This window comes from Mya arenaria, chromosome 8 (genome assembly GCF_026914265.1).
Source record: "Mya arenaria isolate MELC-2E11 chromosome 8, ASM2691426v1".
Taxonomy (NCBI): Eukaryota; Metazoa; Mollusca; class Bivalvia; order Myida; family Myidae; genus Mya; species Mya arenaria.
Window position 1 is genome coordinate 54,115,898 of NC_069129.1, and position 10,001 is coordinate 54,125,898.

Sequence of the window (10,001 nt, forward strand, 5' to 3'; positions counted from 1 at the left end):
TATTTTTCAGTGTCTTGCCTTTCAAGATGAAGGGAAGATGCAATTATTTTTCTTGTAATAAAAGCTTAGTGGCATCACTTGGCCAAACTTGGTCAAGGACTTGCGAGTTCGTGATTAAAACACAGGCCATGGGTTGTATGTTAAGCCTAAACCTACCTAACAAGCAGGATTTTTTTTTTTAATTCATATACTCTTTATATAACTTTGAGATATATATAACAGGCACTCTTAAATGAAAGCCAACTATGTAACGCTGTAAAGCAAAAGCTATATACTCCAGGGGTTCTAACAGCTGATAAATGTCAATGCTAAAATGATAAATGTCAATGCTGAAAAATACCCAGGGGTCTGGGGCCTACAACCTTCATCGATCTCAAATGTCCCCCACGGAGCCTCTAGATCCGGATTTGGAACTATTGCTAGCCAGATGGAATCTAAACATCGAATCGGTTTGGCATTTACTAAAAATTTAAGGTCAAGGCTACGCCATTTAAACCATAACTATCCAGGTACAATAACAAAGGCCAATCCAAACAAATTTGAGGCACTGCTTCTTATTTATAAAGAAAAGTATCTCATTTTAATACACAACTCTTGTGTTTCTAATTTAAACAATTGGGACCTTTACCCAGTGACTCCAAAGACCAGGCTCTTGCCTTTACATTAAATGGAAGGCCCAAATTCAATTTCAAGATAGATTATGCAATTAATGACTTGGTATTTTGTTTCCAGTCAATTCTCATTTCCCCCGTGGTGGCCTCAGAATCACTGCGTTTAAAGTCCCCTAGATTAGGCAAAAAAGATAGATGAATATTTGGGCGTTGGGGAAAAATTAAAGCATACTCATAGATGTAAAGGAAATCTGACAGCCATTACAGTTTTGTACTGTGCAATTTCTAAACAATGCAAACTCAACAGGCAAGTAACACTAGAATTTCACTTGGGCCAGAGATTATATTAGAATTGCATTTTGTGCAATATACACTACAGAAAAATAAAAGCACAGTATTTGGATACCAACACTTAATGTAACAGAGAAGCATAACTCAAACTATAATTAAAGCCTGAGTTCAACTCTTCATACAAATGTGCCAATTTTCACAGGTAAAATTATTGTGTCCCAAGTTTAGTTTAAATAGCTCAAATGTTTTTTTGTGATACTTTATTCTGAGTTTTAGCCAAGGTTAAGTTTTTGCACGCCAATGACCCCACGCTATGACCATTACACAGGGACCCTTTTCTTAAAAAAACAACAACAACAAACGACAAGGTTATTAACAAAAGGTGCATTTCATACCAGTAGTCAGTGTTAATTACATTACAAATGAAGGTGAATTAATTCAACAGTCCATCTTAAATGCCTTTAAAATCACAAATGTCTGAAACTGCATACAGATTTTTTTTCCATACAACACAAAGTAAAGCGTCTTAAAATATGACATAAACCTAAAGAATCAATGAAACAGTTATATAAACAAAAAGAGGGAACAATTATACAATATGCATACATTAATGCAGGGATCTAACCAGAGCAAGACTTGAGAAAAATGTTCAACCCTCCTATTTTGTTTAGCGGGAGAGATCTTTTTCTCTACAAAAACTTTGGAAAATTCTTAAATTAAAAAACAACACTCAGCTGTCTTGGTTGATCCCTGCCTTGTACATGTTATGACCTGATTTTGTAACTCACACTGAATAATTAACAGGTGTTATGTGCCTTAGTGTTCAGGCTAACGCCGCTGCCAATTGGATCGCTGAACAGATTCACAGTAATCATTTCGAAGAGCTCCGACAACAAAAAATCCATTAAGCAGATCACAACAGCCTAAAAAATTTATTTAGTCATCCATTATTGGTTTTATTAAGAGAGTAATTCAGAAGCTGAAGCATGCACAATGGCCAAGTATAGAGGCATTCGATTGGCATTTCGTGCTAAACACTTAGCCTTTATTATTGGTCTTTTAAACGACTCATTGGCACCACAATGCCCCTAGCCTCAATCAGAAAAGCAAAAATAAAACGAACAATTTGTTAAGGGTTATGCATGTTATAAGCCAACAAAAGCGGTCAAAATGAAAGTACAGTTTGTATACATAAGATAAGGTATTCTATAAAGTAAATAGTAGTTATTTATTGCCTAAAAGCATGGCTTATCATTTAAATTCCTAGAAAATGTTAAAGGAACATTATCATTCCAGTAATCAGTTATTTATAAAGACTATAGCTTATGATGGAACGTTGTGAGCTTAAAGAAGACACTACCAAAACATGTTTTATATGGAAATATTTTTTTAACTTTTTTAAAACGAAATCCTAACAACTGAAAAATTAGATATGCCTTATATACACAATTTTTAAAAAACACAATAATGTTGATCACTTGAATGGGAAAATATATTTTACAAGGTATATAAACAATATCAAAAGTTGCAGGACAGATTTATTTGTATTTCAACATTTTCCAATTCTAAGTTAAAAAGATGATTAAACAAAACTACATTCAAATAGCACTTAATGTATTTCCTTTTCATTCACATATAAAATCAACATATTACTTACGAACATCGCTTTCAGTTTAAAAAAATTCAAATCATGCAATTTCTCCATTAAATGTATTTGAATATGTTGACATGTCATTCATGGGACTGTACCAATCGATATTTAACATCAAGCCAAAATGTCCAATTGATGGATATAATATCAGCTGTGTGCTTCACGCGTGTATAAGTCACTCTGAAACAAGATCCATTGTTTAAGGTTACTAAGTATCTCTCTGTTTCATTCCAAACATTGTTTTTAAGTGTCCGAAAGATTTAGAAGTTGTGTAGCGCTAATCTGAAGGTTTCATTCATGATGAGAAACCCTCCTTCGGGCGATGGGGATAACACAAATGTCTGAGTGAATGGCAATGGTTTATCGTCATCACTCTGAAAAAAACAGAAACAACACCAGTGTTATCTTACAATGATTTATACACACTCGACAACAGAGATAAAATGGTGATCAAGTTTTGTTGATTATCGATTGTTTATGATTGAGGTTGCAGACAATTGATTACTTGGTCTCAGAATCTATTATCTGTAGCCATATTCTCTAAATAAAACGGAAGAAATTATTTAGTAATGATCCCAGGGGCATAATTTGAACAAACCTTCACAAGCAATTGCGAATTTACATGTATACTTGGCTAAAAATAGACTTTGCTCATGTAGTCTTGGCTAAAAATAGCATTTTTTTATACTATCAAGGGCCATAATCCAGGCATGCATGGGCAAATCTGGCTGGTTTTTAAAAGGAATCGAGTTCTAATGGATATCTAAATAAGGTACAAGCTTCATCGAGATACAATCAAAACTGAAGACTGTATCATGTTCACAAGCAATTGTTTACAGACAAACTGATTTTTTAATACTTTCAAGGCCCATAATCTAGGCATGCATGGTCGGATCTGGCTGGTTTTTAAAGGAACCGAGCTCTAATGGATATCTAAATACTGTACAAGTTTCAACGAGATACAATCAAAACTGAAGACTGTATCGTGTTCACAAGCAATTGTTTACACAATAGCATTTTTTTATACTATCAAGGGCCATAATCTAGGCATGCATGGGCAGATCTGGCTGGTTTTCGAAAGGAACCGAGCTCTAATGGATATCTAGATACTGTAGAAGTTTTATCGAGATACAATCAAAACTGAAGACTGTATCGTGTTCACAAGCAATTGTTTACACAATAGCATTTTTTTATACTATCAAGGGCCATAATCTAGGCATGCATGGGTGGATCTGGCTGGTTTTCGAAAGGAACCGATCTCTAATGGATATCTAGATACTGTACAAGTCTCAACGAGATACAATCAAAACTGAAGACTGTATCGTGTTCACAAGCAATTGTTTACAGACGCACGGACACTCGAACACACGGATGCACATACTACGTACACATTACCATCGCATAAGCTCTTCTGGCCTTTGGCCAGTAGAGCTAAAAATGAAAACAGCAGCCACCACAATGACAGTAATCATACTAGCAAATAGCAATGTTCCCGAGTCAGGTCTTGACTATGAGTCACACTTCAAAAAACTTGTGAGCCTACCTTTAGTTGTCCTAATACATTCACTAACACCGATCCATTCAGCATGGGTTGACAGTCTATTGTAGTTACCGCATGCGCTGTTTTAGAAGTTATAAGCTGAAATATTTGCAATTATTAAATATAAGTGATAAACATTTATCGGGTATGTCACATTGCATGATATTTGGCAGAAAAGGGAAGATACTAGTATGTCGCACATCATGATTTTTTCCCATTAGCCGTACCGGTAAATTCTGATAATGAATTAACTTTTAAATATATTTAATACAACATGCCTTTCACAGTGCAATGATGACCTTGTTTTACTTCAAATAGAGCCATCACAGAATGAGACTTATACCCCCCGTATGCCCATGTGTCGCAATGGCAAATTATATTAAAATCTGACCTTGTTAGACAAAGATATGGAGCAGACATAAACTATCATCAGTAAGGCTATATAGCAAATCATAAGAAGGTTGCTGTGACATTAACCTCAAGGGTAGCGACATGGCCCATTAAGTCTTGTGTGCAATAGGTCCTCACACTATGGTGGTCACTTCTGCCAAATAATTTGCAGAAGGTTGCTGTGACATTGACCTTGATAGTAAAGGCTCTTTACTTACCTTTTTGTATGCAAATAAATGACTACTAAACCTATTCATCAATTGTGATGTACATTAAGTTATCTTTGCTTTGAAACTAAGAGGACTTAAGCCTAAGGATGAGACCATAAACCTGGAATGGGTGTCTATGACTAATGACCATGCACCATTCATTCTCATCATAGAACCCCTCTTGCAGCACTGGAGACCTTCTGCATCAAAATAATCCTACAAAAATACTAGATATGGTTTCTTAATAAAATCAACTTTAGATTATTTCAATTAATGCATTTAACTTTTCTTTTATTTTGTTAACTATTTTCACAAAAAAAGTAGGGATAGTAGGGCTTTTTCAAGAAAAAGTAGAGAAAAGTAGGAGCCTTACAAACAAGAGCTGTCACAGAGATAGCGCGCTCGACTATTCCGCCGCTTCTAAGTGTAAGGATTGAAAAGTTTTGGATGCATGCATGGATCACTGTTAGATTGGATTTCAATGCAATACATGATGTGCTGAGATAGTAACATAAATGTGGTTACATGAAAAATTTCAACCAGATTTTTTAAGTCTAATAATAAAGGGCAATTATTTGCAACATACAGTTATATATCTTGGTTATTCAATTACGTTGAGTGGTTGAATACCATTCTATAAAGTCTCAATTCAATACATCGAGTAGTTGCTTAGAAATTAACCTATGTGTGCTTGCACGCAAAACCTTAACAAGAATTTCTATGTCGAATAATAAAGGGCAATTATTTGCATTAAATGAAACTAGAGTTATCTTACTTGATTAATTAAGTAGGTTGGATGGTTGAGTGCCATTGTATCAAGTCTCAATGCAATACTTCAAGTAGTTGCTGAGATATTAACCTATGTGTGCTTGCACGCAAAACCTTAACCAGAATTTCTAAGTCAAATAATAAAGGCCTATTATTTGCATTAAATGCAAACTAGAGTTATCTTACATGGTTAATTAAGTAGGTTGGATGGTTGAGTATTATTGTATCAAGTCTCAATGCAATACCACAAGTAGTTGCAGAGATATTAACCTATGTGTGCTTGCACGCAAAACCTTAACAAGAATTTCTTAGTCGAATAATAAAGGCCTATTATTTGAATTAAATGCAAAGTAGAGTTATCAAACTTGGTTAATTAAGTAGGTTGGATGGTTGAGTACCATTGTATAAAGTCTCAATGCAATACCTCAAGTAATTGCTGAGATATTAACCTATGTGTGCTTGCACGCAAAACCTTAACCAAGGGGTGACGCCAACGCCGACACCGAAGCCGACGCTTGGGTGAGAAGTATAGCTCTCCATATTCTTCGAATAGTCGAGCTAAAAAGTAGGGAAAAGTAGGAAAAGAAGGGCCCGCTTGATAGCATGTACCCTGGCTCTAGAAACAATTTTACCTTATGTTTCTCTACAATTGAAACATTTCCTTGTTTCTGGTCTCCTTCAAACGTCAAGAGAGAAGTATCCTGTAAAAATGAGACAAAAATAAAGGGTTACATCCTTGTTTAACTTTATTGCGTATCTTCAGACATTTTTTTTATTGAGGTTTAAATCAGTTTGAATTTATTGTTGTCAACGTCCTATGTCTTAAAATCAGACAAAATACTCACAAAAATACCATTGATTTAAATGTTAATATTTAAAACAATCATATATGATATATACAAACAAAGGATAATGTCCTGGGTGTGACAAAATCGTCTTGCGTAAAATTCACAGACATCTGACGAAGTGTCCATCAAGCCAAAATCCTTTCCACATACACTGTACAGTTTATATTTTAAAATCCTGCAGAGAATGGTGAAGTTACAGCCCGGAAAAGCTTAATAGTGATCTAGACCTTCAACCTACCGACATGGGTCTTGCACAAGACACACTGCTTCCAAAGGTAGCCATTTGCGCTGAGTTATTTTGAAATTCCTGTGAATGGCCTAGTAACAGCATAAGACATTATTGGATTTACAGACAAATGGACAGACTTGCGTACTTCAACTAACCATGGTTGTTTTGTCACAGAGAGCAAAAGCAGGCTCAAAAAAAGCACAAGCCACAATAATGAATGTTCAGAGGTACTTTATTATCAATTTTAAATTTATGTAAAAATCTTCAGTCTGCCAAGTACAAAAATCATGACTTATGACGTCCATTAATCCTTGGTTAGACTACAAAAAACTCAAGCCTTGTCCTTGGAGAGTCAACGGAAATGACTTGTGTGCCCGACATTACTTCTAGTTTCTTCAACACAAAGTAAAAATGTTAAAAATGGCAACGACCCGGTTTTGTATTACAGTTGAACAGCGCTATTCCGAACACAGTTTATCCGAAATTATCGCTTTTTTGAAATTGTTTTTCGGTCCCGATTTCACTCCTTCTTTAACTAAATGTTTAATCTTTAATCCGAAATCGCAATTCCGAAGTACAAATTACGGTCCCGATTTGGTATTACACACATATTTATCAATTCTTATTTCAAACTCGATCATGTCATTATTTTTCACACCATACTGCGAATGCAATCGGTGACAAAGGAGCACAATAAGCGCTCGTTAAAGAGTGACATTGAGCACATGTATTTTACAAACATTGATTGCAGAAGATTCATTTGGGCAAGTAGTATGTATATAATTGCTGGTTAACATGTCCTGAATATCATTGGAAAAAGTCTATCTCCAGGGCTTTTTCTGCCCATTTTGGGAAAAAGACCCTTGACATTTTGGGAAATTTTGTGTCGTGAAAATGCGGAAATGGGGAAATTTTACAGTGAAAAGAAAAAGCTGTCTAGTCTCCTGTGAATAAGGAAATGATTTAATATTAGTTTATTTTCCCTTTAAAAGACCCACAATGGCTGAAATATCAATCCTTGGGGTGTAAATATCTATTGCAATAAATCATGACAAATAATTTTTCATATCTCTGAATGTGATGAAAATTTGTTAGGATGTTGAAAATGAATCAGACGAGTACAGGTAAAAAGAATTTCTAAAAAAAAAAAAAAAAAAATTTTTTTTTTGGATTGGGATTTTTTTCTGAAGATTGGGAAAAATAGCTTATATTTTGCTTTGGGAATGGGTCCGATAGTCGGACCCGTGGGTACTATAGAAAAAGCCCTGATCTCATTTAGGTTCGATCACTGCGTTGCTCACTCGACCTACTACCGAACAATCTGTGCTATATCCGTATGCATAAAAATGCTGCCATTTTGTTTTAAATGTTTAAAGTAGTTTTAATAAAGAAGTATAATAACGAATTATTTGTCATTTATGCACCAGTCAATTGTAACCACGACCCCCCCCCCTGGTCCTGTGGAGACGAACAGATGGTAAAATCCCCGCCAAATGCCCCCGCACCCCGGGGACCCTAAGTAAGGCCCCGCTATATTGAAAGCGAAGAAAAAACCACCGCATTCACCTGGCACCACCAGGGATAGCCGGGGAAATGGGCCATGTTTTTACCTTTCAGGTGGCCCGCAGTGCAGGGTGAATGCGGTGGTTTTGTCTTTGCTTTAAATATAGTGGGGAATGGGCCTTACCTAGGGTCCGCGGGCATTTGGCGGGGATTTTACCATCTGTTCGTCCCCGCAGGACGAGGATTTTAGCCAGGGTTGGCTGGTGTCCCCGCAGGACGAGGATTTTAGCCAGGGTTGGCTGGACCGAAAGTCAAAGTCCCCGCTATTCCCCGGATCTGGGGGGACCATGGTTACAATTGACTGGTGCATTATTAAACAAATCAACAAATATTTTAGTGTACAAAATATCACTCAAACCCAATGTATCGTATTGGTAACATTTTACCGACATTCATATCTACATGACTTAGTATTTCACGTCATCTATAATTCGCGAACGCTGTCATTTTCTGAAAATTGTTAATCCGAAATATCACTATTCGAAAATAAATTTTTGGGTCCCTACGATTTCGGATTAATGGTGTTCAACTGTATCTTATTTCATTTTACTGATCAGTTACACTAGTGTCCGCTACTTGATTACACTTACATGATACAAGCTGAGCAATGCATCCTTCATACCACTGTCATACATTTTATAGTAGTGCTCAACAAACGCTTCCCCGATTTTTTGAAAGTCTGGGTTCATTATGTCCACAGAACCAACTAGTTCAGATAACCGTTAATGTCAATCTAAAAAATCTCAAGTTTTGATCTAAAATTCTAGAAAAACAGTCGGAAATTGTCTTCGCCGCCTAGCTCTTCAAAAAAGGAGGTATACGTCGTGGTAGGACTAGTTAGAGGAAAGTGCACTATTCGCGTAAAGTACGAATTCCTACGAAAAGTTCCTACAAAATACACAGTTTGATTAAAATATATTAAAATACATAAAACATTTTGTGTATAATCTTTGTACATTTTGGATAATATTTCAGAAAAATTATATGAGATTTACAAATTTGAACCACAGGAATTTGACTCAGTGTTTGACCAAAAAATATATATGAAAGTCATATATAACCAAATACTGACCAATAATATAACTTTCCACATTTCAAATTTGAATAAGGAGAAAATTGTTTTCTTTGATTTGAAGTAATGGCCTGTAGGTGACGTTGTGTTAGTTCTGCACGAGTGGTTTTATGCGCTATACAGTATAGTCATTCACCTTCAGAGCGTTTGACTGACTAAACGTATTTAAGTTTATAAAATAATTTAATAAATCATATTTTGTTGTAATTTGGATTTAGTTATTTATTTGATTAGCAAAAATTATTTAAGATGATCGATTTAGTTTGTGTAAGCAAATAGCATTGCTTCTGTTGTATACATTGTTTAAGCATAGCCATTGTAACTTGATATCACCTGATAAGCTATGAACATAAACTGCCCGTACATGCTGCGGGGCTTTGCCTAGATATTCCTGTAGCTGCTAGTTTACTAGTTTACTATATACCATGTAAATAAACTGTACATAAATGTACATCGACTGTATTTTATTGAACCCACAAACTAATATATACAACTATATAGTTATAGTTATAATATATAACTTCTTTAATTGAGCATATCAAATAATAAGATTTCTGGAAGAACATGGTTAGATGTTTATCAACTTAAATATTGATTTTATACGTTTGAATGTTTAATATGATATACAGTATTGTATATCTACATGCATGTATAAAGTCAACGTCCTAGTGCTACTAGGTACTCCATTCAATAAATGATTTTTATGCTTGTGCGTTAGGTCAAGACTTTTGTAAAAGACCACAAAAATTCAACTGAGTCCGTGTGGAGTTCAAAATCATACTAGAATGTACCAGATTTCAATAAAAATCAATTCATGAAACATACCTGG

General features: G+C 35.2%; 1 protein-coding gene across 1 annotated transcript; it reads right to left on the reverse strand.

The window, feature by feature from the left end:
• Positions 1-1,265: 1,265 nt before the first annotated feature.
• Positions 1,266-8,919, reverse strand: LOC128242551 (probable nuclear transport factor 2). Its single transcript, XM_052959743.1, has 4 exons — positions 8,691-8,919; positions 6,093-6,161; positions 4,097-4,192; positions 1,266-2,927 (listed from the first exon to the last, which is right to left on the reverse strand). Exons 1-4 carry the CDS (start codon positions 8,787-8,789, stop codon positions 2,814-2,816), a joined length of 378 nt encoding a protein of 125 aa, XP_052815703.1. The 5' UTR covers positions 8,790-8,919; the 3' UTR covers positions 1,266-2,813.
• Between the last annotated feature and the right edge of the window lie 1,082 nt (positions 8,920-10,001).

Bases quoted from the DNA above. Each gene is read 5' to 3' on its own strand.
- LOC128242551 (XM_052959743.1), bottom strand. From the start codon at position 8,789: ATGAACCCAGACTTTCAAAAAATCGGGGAAGCGTTTGTTGAGCACTAC. The intron at 6,162-8,690 runs GTAAGTGTAATC...TCATTTTTACAG, and splicing joins CATTGCTCAGCTTGTATCAT to GATACTTCTCTCTTGACGTT. The intron at 2,928-4,096 runs GTAGGCTCACAA...TGTTTTTTTCAG, and splicing joins ATGTATTAGGACAACTAAAG to AGTGATGACGATAAACCATT.